The sequence below is a fragment of the Bombina bombina genome, chromosome 8 (assembly GCF_027579735.1).
Source record: "Bombina bombina isolate aBomBom1 chromosome 8, aBomBom1.pri, whole genome shotgun sequence".
Lineage (NCBI taxonomy): Eukaryota > Metazoa > Chordata > Amphibia > Anura > Bombinatoridae > Bombina > Bombina bombina.
Genome location: NC_069506.1, coordinates 83,275,529 through 83,291,987, shown reverse-complemented (window position 1 = coordinate 83,291,987; position 16,459 = coordinate 83,275,529). Strand labels below are relative to the sequence as shown.

General features: G+C 36.0%; 1 protein-coding gene across 1 annotated transcript; it reads right to left on the bottom strand.

Moving 5' to 3' along the window:
- Nucleotides 1-12,018: 12,018 nt before the first annotated feature.
- On the bottom strand, nt 12,019-14,273 carry LOC128638004 (L-threonyl-[L-threonyl-carrier protein] 4-chlorinase-like). The gene is made up of 2 exons (XM_053689887.1): nt 13,509-14,273; nt 12,019-12,288 (listed from the first exon to the last, which is right to left on the bottom strand). The coding sequence occupies exons 1-2, from the start codon at nt 14,143-14,145 to the stop codon at nt 12,110-12,112; spliced, it is 816 nt and encodes a 271-aa protein (XP_053545862.1). The 5' UTR covers nt 14,146-14,273; the 3' UTR covers nt 12,019-12,109.
- Nucleotides 14,274-16,459: the final 2,186 nt, after the last annotated feature.

Genomic DNA, 16,459 nt, shown 5'->3' with positions numbered 1-16,459 from the left:
TAAGTTAGGGGGGTTTTAGGTAGGGTTGCACCGATACCATTTTTTTAAGACCGAGTACAAGTACGGATACTTGTTTTCAAATACTCGCCGATACCAATTACCGATACTTTTTTTTTTTAATGTCATGTGACAGTTAACCAAGCACAATACAGACTAATTGTTTAAGATTCCTTCTTTATAATTATGAAGGACTGTAACTTAAGACATTATGAAATAATAAAACAGTTTTATTTGTCATAAACTTCACAGAACATGTTTATAAATAAAAATCTTACAATAAAATATATATTTAATAACAACAAATAACAGATATAAAATCACAACCAACCAAAAGTGCAATACAGTAAAAAATAGAAAAATAGTAAAAATAGAACAGTGCACTGTTTAATCATGGGGAACAACACTATGGGCTAAATTACATTTGACTGGTAAGTTTTACCAATGCTATGCTAAAGTATATGGAATTGGAAATGTGAACAAAGCATTAATAAAGCTTACCAATCAAATGTAATTTAAATCTAGTCCTATAATTGCAGGATGAGTGCTCATTGGAATTAACTTAAGTTTTGCCATGAGTACTCTTCCTGCAATTATATAAGCTAACCTATAGATGTTCCTCAGAGTACAGTATGTTTTGAACATCATTGTGCAAGATGAGAACTAGCAGTAAAAAAGGCAATTTAGCAATTAGAATAATTTTTCAAAAGTTAGTGGCAAGTTCTTTTTAAGGAACAGAACAGAAGCCTCTCTGCATGTTCAGCTATAAGTCTGTTTTTGCTATCATTAAGGAGGTTTTACTGTAAGTTGAACAGTCTTTCACTTTCCACACTACTGCATGGGGCAGAAAGATATTTGTGGACCATTTTAGCCAGAGCTGGAAATCTCAGTTTATTAACTGACCAGTACTTCAGGGGTTTGTCTGAACGAGGTACAGTGATCTCTCCTACAATAATACAAATAACAGCAATTTGTATTTGCAGAACAGTAGTAAACAATTTTTAGTTTAGTCTCCACTTCAGTTTAAAATGAAATGGGAACACGCAGTTTGAAAAAACGCCACAAGATAGCATATGGGTAGGAAGTGGAGGTATCGGTATAAGTATCGGTGCATTTGCACGAGTACAAGTACTCATGCAAATACTTGGTATCGGTATCGGTGCAACCCTAGTTTTAGGGTTAGGGTTAGACTTAGGTTTAGGGGTTAATTAGTTTAATATAGATGGCGGCGGTATAGGGGGGCAGGATAGGGGTTAATAAATTTATTATAGGTGGCAACGGTGTAGGGGGGGGCATATTAGGGGTTAATAAGTTTAATATAGGTGGCGGCGAGGTCCGGGAGCGGCGGTTTAGGAGTTAAACAATTTATTTAGTTGCAGCGGGGTCCGGGATCCACAGGATAGGGGTTAATAAATTTATTATAGGTGGCGGCGGTATAGGGGGGCAGAATAGGGGTTAATAGGTATTATGTAGGTGGCGGTGGGCTCCGGGTGCGGCGGTTTAGGGGGTAATACATTTATTTAGTTGCGGCGGTGTAGGGGGGGACAGATTAGGGGTGTTTAGACTTGGGTACATGTTAGGGTGTTAGGTGTAGACAGCTCCCATAGGAATCAATGGGATATCGGGCAGCAGCGAACATGAACTTTCGCTATGGTCAGACTCCCATTGATTCCTATGGGATCCGCTGCCTCCAGGGCGGCGGATTGAAAACCAGGTACGCTGGGCCGGAAAACTGCCGAGCATACCTGGTAGTCATTTGAAAACTAGCGAAAGTAGTCAGATTGTGCCAAACTTGCGTTCGGAACATCTGGAGTGACGTAAGAATCGATCTGTGTCGGACTGAGTCCGGCGGATCGAAGCTTATGTCACTATATTCTACTTTTGCCGGGCAGCAGGGCTTGATAACTTAGGCAAATCAGCCTCGCCACAAATACGCTGCGGAATTCCAGCGTATTTGAGGTTGACGGCTTGATAACTAGAGGCCAATGGGTCCAACATAAGAGGGAAAAACAGTGGCTAACAAACAAGAATAAGAGAAATAAATCCAAGAGCTTTTTTTGTACCTTGCAGTTCACATTCTTTAAATTTAGTAATCTGTGATGCTGCTTCTTCTGAAGTTTCTGAATTTTGTAACATTATTCAAAGCATCTTTGTATTTTTCTCTGCATCCACTCATCGCTGGAAAATTCTAAAGAGACACCTAGGAGAGACCCATCTTACCCTGAAACCACTAAGTGCCACAAGATGGGAGAGTCGTGTGGAAGCAGTAAAGGCAGTCAGAAATCAAGTTGGAATCATATATGATGCATTGGTTGCCGCAATGGAAGATAAGAGTCCTACAGGGACTGCTCGTGGCAAAACAATACCAGAAGTAAGAGGAATTCTTAAAAATGTAAGCAATTTTAAAAAAAAAATTGTGGCCTAGTTAGTACTAGGCCACAAAGAAATTTAAAATTGCTTACATTTTTAAGAATTCCTCTTACTTCTGGTATTGTTTTGCCACGAGCAGTCCCTGTAAGACTCTTATCTTCCATAGCGGCAACCAATGCATCATATGCATCATATACTATTTCATGTCAACATCACAAACAAAAGACTACAAGGATGGGGTGGGGTCGGGGGGGGGGCATCATTTTGATCTGGGACCTAGGCAGCACAATGTTTTGAGCCAGCCCTGTTATTAATGTATCAGTTTTCTTTAAAAAAAACTTTTTATTTATATCTAAGCATTGAAAAAGTACAGTAATATTTACAAATAGAGTCATAATAATTTATTAGGTCCATTGGTGAATAGAATTTACAATCCAACATCTGAAAGGCTAATAGACATAATAAATATTTCTCTTTTTTCTTCTTTTTTCAAACTAAGGGTAGCATATTAACACTTATTTCTTTGTAAACATCTTTTCTGTATAAAATCATGAACAATAGGGCTATTAGCCTCTTGTATGGTTAGTCTAGACCTGACTTGTAAATTTTAAGTGCAAAGAATTTTAATGGTATATAAACATCTCTGTGGAAGTTCTGCCAAACTTTTGCTGTTTTCAAGTTATTTTCCCTGGAAGGTACTATTTTTAAGCAGCAAAAGTGAAAATAAAAGCTATTTGTATTTATATTTTGGAGTTGATTTTTTTAAGAGCAATAAAGGGACAGTGTACCGTAAAACTGTTTTACCCTTAATGTTTTTTAAATAACTTGTTATACCAGCTACAGAGTATAACATTTATGGGAAATTAATCTTTTTGATTTGTTTTTGCAAATGAAATAACAGTTTTTTTGTTTTTTCAAAAATCAACCCATTAAAGGGCTAAGTGGATTGCTAATTTATTGCACACAATAAATAACCAGCCATTACAAGTGGCTTGTTATTGCTACCGCAAGATCGTGGTAGCAATTATCGCTTATAAAATTAACCAGAGATCAGATCTCTGGTTCATTTTTTAAATGTCCACCAAATGCCCCCAAAATCAAGTGTAATATATTGTATTAAAAAATAATCGCAAAAAGAAGTTATATGGGTTTAAAAGTGGCGGGTGTGGGGTGTTAGTAAAAAAACTGCCTTTACATTGCGGTCTATGGGTTATATAGATATATATTTAGATTTGCTGCCAAAATTGACACAATCCTCGAGCCTTAATTGCAAATTCTCCCAGAATGAAAATTCAAAAGTATTCAGGGCATATAGATTACTAAGCCTATATTTTTCCCCACTATCTCTATATTTATAATAATAATAATAATAATTCCTTCACATTGACCATTTGTGAAATTATTTTATACTTGAGATGTTTATTAAATAAAATGGTGAATCCCAGTTTTCTTGAAGAGCAGGGGGGGGGCAATCACTTCACTTTTTTAATTTAAATGAGTTTATTGTAGAAACGCTATGTCTAACATAGTAGATGAGATTGAAAAAAGACAGAATTCCATTGAGTTAAACCTATACAAATCTACTATACTTACAACGAGCTCCAGTTGAGCTTAAATAAATCCCTCTAAAAGGTGACCCATTTAATACAAGCAATCATAGCCATGAATTTTGTTTCTAGCCATTTTTAAATGTATCTAGGTTAATGGCATTCACTACCTCCTTTGGTAATAAGATCCAAAATTTAATTGCTCTTACAGCGCTGCAGAATCTGTTTAGAGCTGTGAAATCTTTTGGCGCTCTAGAAATAACCGATAATAATAATAACAATAATAATAACAGTGAAAAAACGTTTCCGTTGGAGGAGATTAAATCTTCTTTCCTCCAACCTTAAATTGTGACCTCTTGTTGTCACAAACAATTTTCTTGTAATAAACAGAGCTTCTGCCATCTCTGTATATGGGCCTTGAATATATTTATATAAAGTAATCATGTCACCTCTCAAGCGCCTTTTTTCTAGAGAAAACCCAGTTTATCTAGCCTATCCACATTGCTTAAATTCTCCATTCCCCTTATTAGCTTTGTGGCTCTTCTCTGAACTTTTTCTAGTTCTGCAATATCTTTTTTTGCGATCGGTCCCCAGAACTGCACTCCATACTCAAGGAGAGGTCTTACCAGAGATGTATATAGTGACATAATTATGCTTTCCTCCCTTGAATCAATGCCTCTTTTAATACATGCTAGTATCTTATTAGCCTTTGAAGCCACTGCCCTGCATTGTGCACCCATCTTTAGCTTGTTATCTATAACTACTCCCAAATCCCTTTCCTCCTCTGTTTGACTAAGTCTTGTCCCATTTAAATAATACATTGCCTGCTTATTTTTACTTCCAAAATGTAAAACCTTGCATTTTCCCGTATTAAATCTCATTTTTCATTTACCTGCCCATATTTCTAATTTTTGCAGATCCCTTTGTAACGAAAGTTCATCCTGCTCTGACCTAATGACCTTACTTAACTTAGTATCATCTGCAAAAATAGAGATGTCGCTATTTAATCCTTGCTCCAAGTCATTAATAAAAATATTAAAAAGAACAGGGCTCAGTACTGATCACTGGGGGACTCCACTGATTACCTTTGTCTAATCTGAGTATGACCCATATACTACTACTCGTTGTTCCCTATCTTTTATCCAGTTATTTATCCATGAGCTAACATTTTCAGCTATTCCCAGTCCCTTAATTTTGTGCATTAATCTCTCATGTGGCACTGTATCAAACGCATTTGCAAAATCTAAGTATATCACATCAACTGATTCCCCTTTATCTATATTTTTACTTACTTCCTCATAGAATCTAATTAGATTAGTTTGACATGATCTATTCCTCATAAAACCATGCTGATTTGAACTGATAATCTTGTTTACACGAATATGCTCATCAATATAATCCCTTATAATCCCTTCAAATATCTTCCCCACTTTTGGATCATTCCTGCTTCCCTTTTTGAAGAGTGGCACCACATCAGCTTTACCCCAGTCATGGGGTACTATGCCTGAAGATAATGAGTCTTGAAAAATTAAGAGTAGAGGTTTATCTATAACAGTGCTAAATTCCTGTTTAACACCCTTGGGTGTATTCCATCTGGGCCTGGAGTTTTATTTACATTAATATTATTCAGTTTTTTCCTGATATCCTCTAGACATAACCCAGTTAATGGTATGGACTGGCATGTTCTAGTTTGTTCCAAAGTATTCTCCATTGGTTCCTATCTTGTGTATACTGAAGAAAAGAACTGGTTTAGTACCTCAGCCTTCTCCCTGTCACTGTTAATAAGGCTACCCTCCACGCATTTTAATGTACCTATATTGTCCTTCTTAGATTTTTTGCCTTTTATGTATTTAAAAGAACCTTTTAGGTTTAGACTTAGAATCCTTTGCAATTAATCTTTCATTTTCAATTTTGGCTAATTTGTTTGCATTTTTGCATGCTTTGTTACATTCCTTATAAATATGGTATGTTGAGTCTGTATTATTTTCTTTGAATAATTTAAATGCCCTAGGTTTTTTCCTAATTTCTCTTAACACATTTTTGTTTAGCCACATTGGCTTGGATTTTTTTTTATAACCATATGGTATTTGTTGATATGTATATTTATTATAACAAAGTTTTAAATGTTACCCATTTATCCTCTGTATTTTTATTAGAGAATACTTTGTCCCAATTTATGTTATTTAATGATTTCCTTAAATCGTTGAATTTTGCTTTCTTGAAATTAAAAGTCTTGGTTAAACCTTTAAGACACTGCTTATGAAAAGAAATTTAAAATGTGACCATGTTATGATCACTGTTATCCAAATGTTCTTTGACTTCTATGTTTGATATTATATCTGTATTGTTTGATAGCACTAAATCAAATATAGCATTATTCATAATTGGCTCCTCTATTAATTGTGACAAGAAGTTATCTCTGAGAACATTTAAAAATCTATCACCCTTAGCTGAATTACTAGTTTCATTGGCCCAGTTTATATCAGGGTAGTTAAAATCTCCCATAATTACAGCACTGTTATTAGCAGCTTTAACTATTTGCATTAGTAGTTGAGTTTCCTACATGTCACTAATGTTGGGGGGATTGTAGCATGTTCCAAGTAATATTATTTTAGGATTTTTCCCCCCACTCTTTATTTCAACCCACAGGGTCACTACATTGTCACCTGTATCATCATACATTGTCACCTGTATCCCTTGTTTAATGTTAGGTTTAATACACATGCAGATTCCTCTACCCCTTTTATTATTCCTGTCCCTCCTAAATAATGTATAAACCTCTAAGTTAACTGCCCAGTCATGTGAATCATCCCACCAAGATTCAGTTATACTGATAATATCATAGTTCTCTTCTGCAACTAAGAGCCCCCCCCCCCCCCCCCCCCCCATTTTACTTGTCATGCTTCTTGCATTTGTTGTCATACGTTTCATTTTCATGTGCTTTCTGCGGCTACTTGGTGCACTTTCCTTCATACTTTCTAATGTGACATTTCCTAAGTCATCCCTTTCTTGAGATATTATAGGAGTGACATATTCACAGACTGATCTCTCTGTTCTATTGTGTTCTACCTGACCCTCCCACACTTTTGCCTAGTTTAAAAGATTTTCTAAATGTGCTACCACCCTTTCCCCCAAAACACCTGCACCCATGTCATTCAGGTGCAATCCATCCTTACGTACAAATTGTACCCAAGTGAAAATCAGTCCAGTGCTCTAAAAAGTCTAATCCCTTGTTTTTACACCATGTTTTTAACCATGAATTAACAGACCATAGCTCCTTCTGCTTCACTGAGTTAGCACAAGGCACTGGTAATATCTCTGAAAATATTACTTTGGAGGTCCTTGCTTTAAGCTTGCTACCTAACTCCTTGAAGACATTTTTTAGGACTCTCCCGCTGATTCCTTCATTAGTACCAATATGTACCATGACTGCAGGATCTGACCCACATCCCTCTAACAATCTATCAATATGCTCCACAATATGCTTAACACAAGCCCCTGGAAGATAGCAAACTGCTCTATTTAAAGCGTCTGATGACAAAATACCCTATCAACCTTCCTAATAATAGAGTCTCCTACCACCAACATCTGCCTCATGCCCCTCTTCCATTACTGAAGGACTGTTCCCTATACTAGGCAAAACAGCCCTCTCTGACACTGCCACCCCTAAACTGATATCCCCAACATCTTCACTTAATCTGGCAAATCTGTTGGGGTGTACCAGCTCAGAACTGGCCTGTCTCTTCCGCTTACCTTTACTTCACCCTCTGTGACCCAGTTACATCCTGGAGTCTCCTCATCTGAATCCTTCCCATTCCCACTGCTAGAACCATTAACAACCAGCTCAGTCCTATCCATTTCCCTTTCAAGTGTCTGAATTTCATGCAGTGTTGCAATTCATTTCTCCAGAACTCCAATATGAGTTTCTAAAGAGACAATATGCTCACATTGGCCACAGACATATAATCCTTGAAAGAAAAATGAGGAAGGTCCAATGGCACTACACTATAGGTAAGTAGGAACTACTGCCTAATCTATGGGTACTCAAGTGTGGTCACTATGAGTTCCAAGGTCGGTGCTGTGTATAATAGTAACTAGTATTAACAAAACTTGTGGAGAGTAAGGAACCCTTCACAAAGAAGTATACACTAATAGCACTCCAGAGTCCTAAAGGATGGGTTAATCCCAATGAATGTGTAACATATCACAGAGAACAAATGACATGTTGAAGTATATGACAAAATGGGTCAGATAGTGGAAACACTAAAATATAACTTTTAATAATCAATTAAAACTAAAACCACACACAAACAACATACAGATTAAAACCACAAATAGGGGGCTGATCAGCAAGTAAAGATAAGATGGATGCTATCAATATAGCATCATAACTGATGCTATATTGATAGCATCCATCTTACAGTTATATATCAGATAGATGAATGTTATGAGATAGCATCCATCTCACAGTTATATATCAGATAGATGAATGTTATGAGATAGAAAGTGTCTAGCATTAATGGCTAGTATTCACAAATAAACATATCCCCTAATATTGGGTTAAATTGCTTTAATAGTGATTTCAACTCATGAGGTGGTGTACCATTAACAAAAAAGGGGGGCTCATGTGTAACTGTAAGTAAATATTGCCATATAGTTAAACTCTGGTGTAATACAGACAGAGAATTAACTTATGTAATGTAAAGTTACTTGTCAATTATTGGAAGTACAAATGATACAGAACAACAGTATGATAAGTATCAGTATAATACTAACGTACTTGATATAGAGAATCACTTGTGATTGGGAATAAGTAAAGTGTATATGTCATTGAGTATGTTTGTGATCCAAATATTTAGAACTGCGGTACACAAAGAGTTAATATATAGGTACAAATCTTATCCTGTCCACAGTTTGTATGGTACTATTTGAATACCGCTTATTCACTGGCAAGTAATGAAACGAGATGACTAATGTTGCATTATACTGTGAGTTTGTTGTCACAAGAGGAGCTCCAATAGTATGAAAGAGTAACTAAAATTTATTAATTTCAACAAAAGATAAATTCGTAAATTGAGCTAGTGTGCTTAAGAGTAAACAAGTCCCCAATTATCAGAAAGCAATTGATTCCTGTAAATATATGGTTGGTAATAAGAATGGAAGATATATGGCACACAAAAGGTTAAACAAAGGTACATTACATGTCTGTCCACTTGACATGGGCTAAATCCGCTCGTATACTATATATTCACGCTATTCACGGAGTGCTATTAGTGTATACTTCTTTGTGGAGGGTTCCTTACTCTCCACAAGTTTTGTTAATATAATCCTAGAAGTGGCTGTTCCAGTGATGCAAACATATGGCAAGCTGTACACTGAATGAGATTCTCACATATTCATGCTAAAGGGTTACACTTAAAATATAAAATAATTATATTTCCCCTTGGTTACTCCAAATCCTTGTTTGTCTAACTCCCTTGTTTAGCTAACTGCTTTACTTAAACAGACAATCTTACTTTAACAGATAATCAATGCAGCAGACCCTCTCAGAGCAGGCTCACAGAGTTACTACTCTAAATTTATAGTCTAGGTAGGCCCACGCAAGTGAAAATATTCCCTCTCCTAATTACACACACAGGAAACAAAAAAAAGATTAGAAACAAAGTTAAATAAAAACAGTTATTTTTTTAAAATGCAGCCCTTACACAGCAAACAATTTAAGAGTTCCCTTGTTTAGCTAACTGTTTTCCGTAAACAGACAATCTTACTTTAACAGATAATCAATGCAGCAGACTCTCTCAGAGTTACTACTTTAAATGTATAATCTAGGTAGGCCAACACAGGTGAAAATAATCCCTCCCCTAATTACCGACACAGGAAACAAAAAAATCAGAAAAAAAGATTAGAAACAAACTTAAATAAAAACAGTTATTTTTTTTTAAATGCAGCCCTTACACAGCAAACAATTTAAAAGTTCCCTTATTTAGCTAACTGATTTACTTAAACAGACAATATTACTTTAACAGATAATCAATGCAGCAGACCTTCTCAGAGCAGGCTCACAGAGTTACTATTAAATTTATAGTCTAGGTAGGCCCACACAGGTACAAATAATCCCTCCCCTAATTACCCAAACAGGAAACAAAAAAAACTAAAAAAAAAGATTAGAAACAAATTTAAATAAAAACAGTTATTTTTTAAAATGCAGCCCTTATACTCAAACAATTTAAGAGTTCCCTTGTTTAGCTAACTGCTTTACTTAAACAGACAATCTTACTTTAAAAGATAATCAATGCAGCAGACCCTCTCAGAGCAGGCTCACAGAGTTTCTACTTTAAATTTATAGTCTAGGTAGGCCCACACAGGTGAAAATAATCCTCCCCGTAATTACCCACACAGGAAACAAAAACAAACAAAAAAGATTAGAAACAAACAAATAAAAACAGGTGTTTTTTTTTAAATGCAGCCCTTACATAGCAAACAATTTAAGAGTTCCCTTGTTTAGCTAACTGATTTACTTAAAGGGACATGAAACCCAACATTTTTCTTTCTTGATTCAGATAGAGAATACAATTTTAAACAACATTCCAATTTACTGCTATTATCTCATAATTTGCTTCATTCTTTAGATATCCTTTGTTGAAGAAATAGCAGTGCACATGGGTGAGCCCATCACACGAGGCATCTATGTGCAGCCCCCAATCAGCAGCTACTGAGCCTATCTAGATATGCTTTTCAACAAAGTATATCAATAGAATGAAGCAAATTACATAATAGAAGTAAATTGGAAAGTTGTTTAAAATTGTATTCTCTATCTGAATCATGAAAGAAAAATTTTGGATTTCATGTTCCTTTAAGCAATCTTACTTTAACAGATAAGATAATCAATGCAGCAGACCTTCTCAGAGCCTGTTTTAATTATCTTTTAATGTTTAAGAATGGCTTTTCTTTTGATGGTTGTAGTGAGGCCCCCACATTCCATGAAATAATTTTATGCTGTTTCATAATAGTTTTATTTTTTTTTTTTATTTTTTTTTTTGACATTAGCATTTTTTTTATTTTAAAAGCCACATAAATGTATAATACACTTATTTTTCCTCCCACACTTTTAAATAACATACACGATTTCTGAAATAGGAAATGGACAAATAATGTATGAACAACTATGGTTTTAATAATTTATGTCTCTTTAGCCTGATTCACTTTATGGAACTAGAGTATTAGGTTACAGTTCAGTTCCTTATTGTTGGTTTACATGGATAATCAGAAAATATTTTAAGACATATCATTTTAATTTTTACATCCACAAAGGAATGAAAAATTTATTATTATTATTATTATTATTACTATTATTAATAATATCATCATCACATTTTGTAAAACAAGTAGGCAAAATATTAACTTAATATCGGTTTAAATTGAGGGCTAGACTACAAGTGGAGCGCTAATTTATCTTGTGTCCATAAAGACCATTTGCCCCTGTTTATGGGTGCGTGATAAATAACTAGCCATTACAAGTGTCATTATTAGCACTCAGAAAATTAACCAGAGGTCAGACCTATGGTTAATTTTCAAAATTACCTCTGATTGCCCCAAAAATATAGAATATTCTTTTTTTAAAAAACAAACAAACTGGAAAAAGCAGTTTTGAGGAGTTATAGTTGACAGGTGCGGGGTGCCTTTACATAGCGGTCTATGGGAACTGTGTGTTCCCTGTAAATATATACAGTATGTATATGCTTATATACATATATTTGTATGTGTTAATGTGTATACACAAATTAACACCTTAATATATATGTATATATTCATATATATTTACAATCTGCTGCCCATCGCTGTGCGACTTACCCCCTGGGCTGAGCTAGTTCTCATGCCGTGTTTCACGGCATGAGAACGAGGCTCCCATTGGAGCCTATGGGAGCACGCTCTTGTGAGCGCAAAGCTTCCGTGCAATGGGAACGCGAGGTCGCTTCGTATTGCACCTAACCTGTAATACCAGCGCACATTTGACTGCGCTGGTAATACCAAGTGAAGTGCAAATATCACTTTTGCAGGAAGCAATATTTTGCGCTTCACTTATAATCCAGCCCTAAATTTTTTTATTTTTTTTTTCCCGTTTATGTCCTTGTCAATCTCACAAGCACATCTCATTATTTTTATAGATGCTTCTATTTATTTTTTCCCCAAGAAAATCAAAAGGTTTTGGTAAAAAAGCTAGGTGCATTGTTTTTAAATTTCTGAAATTCATCTTTTCCAGCTACCAGCACTGCTGCAGGGAAACTTCTGGGATATTCGGTATTCTCAATAGGGTATGCACAGGTGGGAATATAACGGAAGACTAATCCACATCGTCTTCTGTTGGCAGGGCTGTCTTTAATATTGATTGGACCCTGGGCAAAATTTTTCTTGGGCCCCCCTCCCCCACCCCATGCAATTTCGCTCTCCACCCCAACATCCCAAAAAACAACTAAATCCATTTTTTTTATTATTATTAGACCAGCGGTGGATCATCCACTGCCGGGCTAATCATTTAAAAAAAAAAAATTTTTTAAAAATTGCAATATGTGAAACTGGACCTAAGCAGAACTAATAAGTAAATAAATATATAAATTCCTCCACTGTGGATTCATTTAATATTCTTTTGAATGTTATTCTGGTGTGAGGTTAGCTGGTTAAGGTGTGAGGTTAGGGCAGCCAACAGGAGCAAAGCAAGGTAAAGGAGGAAGCATGGAGGTGCAGACAAATATAAGTTTACTGACTGGAACAGCAGAACTACTATGGGAAGCTGTAAAATCTGAGACAGAGAGAAAACAAAAACTATAAAAATAAACCTTACATTAATGTGTGAAGTATCAGCATGACGCTATACATCAGCCACACCAGCACATGTAGCTTCTTTGCTAGGAACAAGTTCCCTCTCACCCTGAACTAGACAATGCTGCATGGGGAGGGGCGTGTGTGCACTCACTTATTCTTCCCACTGACACCTTTCTACAAAGCACTATTCCCCTAAGAAACTTCAGTTAGTTGATCTTAGGGCCACAGCAGAAAGAGCAGGGCTAAGGGGACCAGTAGACATGATGCTGTCTGTCCAAGGCTGCATGGATACAGTGTGAGATGAGTCACACAGCCTCAAGACTGAAGAGAGCAGTGTATGCAGCTGCACAGATGCTCAAATCCTCATGTGCCTGCCGCTCCAGCTTTCTGCTGCATGCGCCTACAGTCAGCCCTACCCAGAAACAATCCCCACCACCAGAGCAGTTACCTGGTAACAGTGGTAACCCCAGTAAGACCTTTTCTGATGCAGTGGGAATGGCTGGATGCTGAGTTAGGGCTTTGCATTCAGTGCTGCACAGTGCACATCTAAAACAGCACATGGCACTAGCTTGGCATGTCACATGACACCGGCACGGTCTGGCACAGTTTAAAAAAAAAATATAAGCAGAGTACTTTTGACTGTGACAGTATTAGGACTGAATGTGTGTGTTCCCTATGTCACATCAGCAGTCTGGTATGAACCATTAGGACTCTTGGGCCCCTCAACATAGACTGGGCCCAGGGCAGCTGCCCCTTTTGCCCTGTGTTAAAGACGGTCCTGTCTGTTGGATATATTGGGTTCACTGGCATGGATGGTCAGACCATCATGCACAGACATCTCTCCGGCTTTCAGTGGACACTCAACAGCTTCTTCTACCTGCACCAGGTGATTCGGTATCTGTTGCTGTGCTCTCATCATGTCTGTTGTAACAGTTCCAGGTCCGTGCTCAAGAACACTTTTTTTATTGCTCCCTGGAATTACTTGCAGGACACCATTTTCCTTGTCCACATCATCAAAAGCAATCCAGGCAGAAACCACAGCACCTCCTTTAATGCCCCAATATTTCATGTCCTGATGCCAAGCAACATGCTGAGCTTTGTTGTCTTGGAGTGGGACATCACTTGAGGAATATTTACAGATAAATCTACAGTCCAGCAGAATGACATCAGGCCCCAGTATAGCAGTGATAGCTTTCAGCACATTGGGATGGACAGCCAGATTCATAACCCACTCATACTGCATGTGCAGGTTGTGCAGGTTGAACTGACAATATTCCTTACTAAACTTTTCCTCGAGTTTTTCATATTCTTTACGAGCCAGATCTAATTCATTCTTGTTTAGTACCGGTATTGCTATCAGGTAACCATTGGCATCATATAGTGTCTTCAGCTGGTTGGCATCAGCAATCATTGTTCAGTAATAGGTTTTATTAGCTCATAATAGCCTTTGATGGGGATGAGCTCTCTGAATATCTTTGTGTTGGCGATCCAACTTGTTCATTTATCACAGAGGCAGCTGAAGAATTGTTTAGATATGCGTCACAGCAGTGTGACTCAGATCATAATAGTTTTATTTTATACATGATCTATTATGGCACAGCATAGAGTTTGTGGTGGGCAGGGAAAAAAACCCCACAAGAAATGTCTAAACAACCTAAAAATAACATATGCATTAATATTGATATATGATATATATTAAGCTGAATAATAACCTCTCATTCCATTAATTTAATTCACTTTCATTCTGTTGACTTCTTTTGCATTATCAAAAAAATTAAACCCAAAATTTAAAGGGACACTGAACCCAAATTTTTTCTTTCATGATTCAGATAGAGCAGGCAATTTTAAGCAACTTTCTAATTCACTCCTATTATCAATGTTTCTTCATTCTCTTGCTATCTTTATTTGAAATGCAAGACTGTGGAATGTAAGTTTAGAAGCCGGCCCATTTTTGGTTCACAACCTGGGTTGTCCTTGCTTATTGGACAACAACAATAAAAAAGTGCTGTCCATTGCCTGAACCAAAAATTGTCTGGATACTTAGCATAGATGCCTTATTTTTCAAATAAAGAAAGCAAGAGAATGAAGAAAAAAATGATAATAGGAGTAAATTAGAAAGTTGCTTAAAAATGCATTCTCTATCTGAATCATGAAAGAAACAATTTGGGTTCAGTGTCCCTTTAAACCTAGTGGATGTTTTTAAACTAAGTACAGAAAAATAGGATAATTTTCTTTTACAAGATGTTTCAAATGAAAAATCTTGAAATATTAGTATTTTATTATTTTCTATTATTCATAAATTGTTCCTGCGAGAACGATTTTAACAGGAATTCTACTGGTGCTTCATCTCTTGACTAGAACCTTTCTTATCTTGTCTATCCTCTAATGATGATATTATTTGTTCTGCTTCTAACATTATATCAGTAAAATATTTAAGCTCATTAGAAATAGTTTGAATTTGAACCTGAATCAACACAAGTTTAGACATTATAGAGCCAGTGACTTGTTTAGCAGAGGCATTTGTACCTAGGTTTGCATCTATCCTATTCTCCTCTTGTGTTGTATCTAAAGAGGGTTCACTAATTGCTTTAGCTTTTCAATCCTGCTGATTTCTTTTGGCTGATGATTTATTTTTAGTACAACTAAAATATTTATCTATTAATATCTCCAATTTAGCACATTCATTTTCTAGCAATTACCACCAATTCTTTCTTTTGGTAACTGAGATAAAAATTACTTTAAGTGGAGATAAAACAAACAAACCCCTCCAGCAATTTAAAAAGAGATATTGACTGGATAAAAATTCCATTGAATTACAGGAGGAGGGGAAAAAAAAAGTATAAATGTTTGTTAGATTAATAGAATTTATAAAAGTTGTCAATTTGTAAATTGACAACTTTTAATAATCATTATGTGAATTTTGCACTTCCCAGAAAGTAGTTCAGTCTCTCATATGAAAGAGAATTTAATAGCCATGTGCATTTGTGTACGTCGTTAGCAAACAAATGCCGAAAATGACTGCAGCCAGAAGCATTCAGCTATTCTCAGAAGAAGAAATACGGTTCCAAAAAGAGCCAAATGTCACTGGCTGCCGCCATTTTCGGCATTTGTTTGCTATCGAATTTAACATCTATGTTGCATTTTTTTTAAAACCTTAAAAACTATTTTTATTTTGATGTCAAGCACAATAGTTAGTTCAAGTTAAGGCCAATTAACTTTATTCCATTTGTTTCTCTGATTTATGTGACATAAAACCCAGTTTGTTTGCTTTCATGATTCAGGATAACATACAGTCTTAAACAACTTTCCAATTTACTTCTAGTATCAAATTAGCTTAATTCTCTTGCTATCATTTGTTAAAGGAGCAGCAAGGGATTACTGGTAGTTAGCTGATCACATCAGATGAGCAAATGACAAGAGGTATATATGTGCGTCCACCAATCAGTAGTTAGCTCCCAGTAGTGCATCACTGCTCCTGAGCCTACCTAGGTATGTTTTTCAACAAAGGATATAAAGAGAATGAAAAATATTAGGTAACAGAAGTATATTGAAAAAAAATTATAACGTTGCATGCTTTATCTGAATCATTAAAGGACCAGTCAACACAGTAGATTTGCATAATCAACAAATGCAAGATAACAAGACAATGCAATAGTACTTAGTCTGAACTTCAAATGAGTAGTAGATTTTTTTCTGACAATTTGAAAAGTTATGTCCACTCCCCC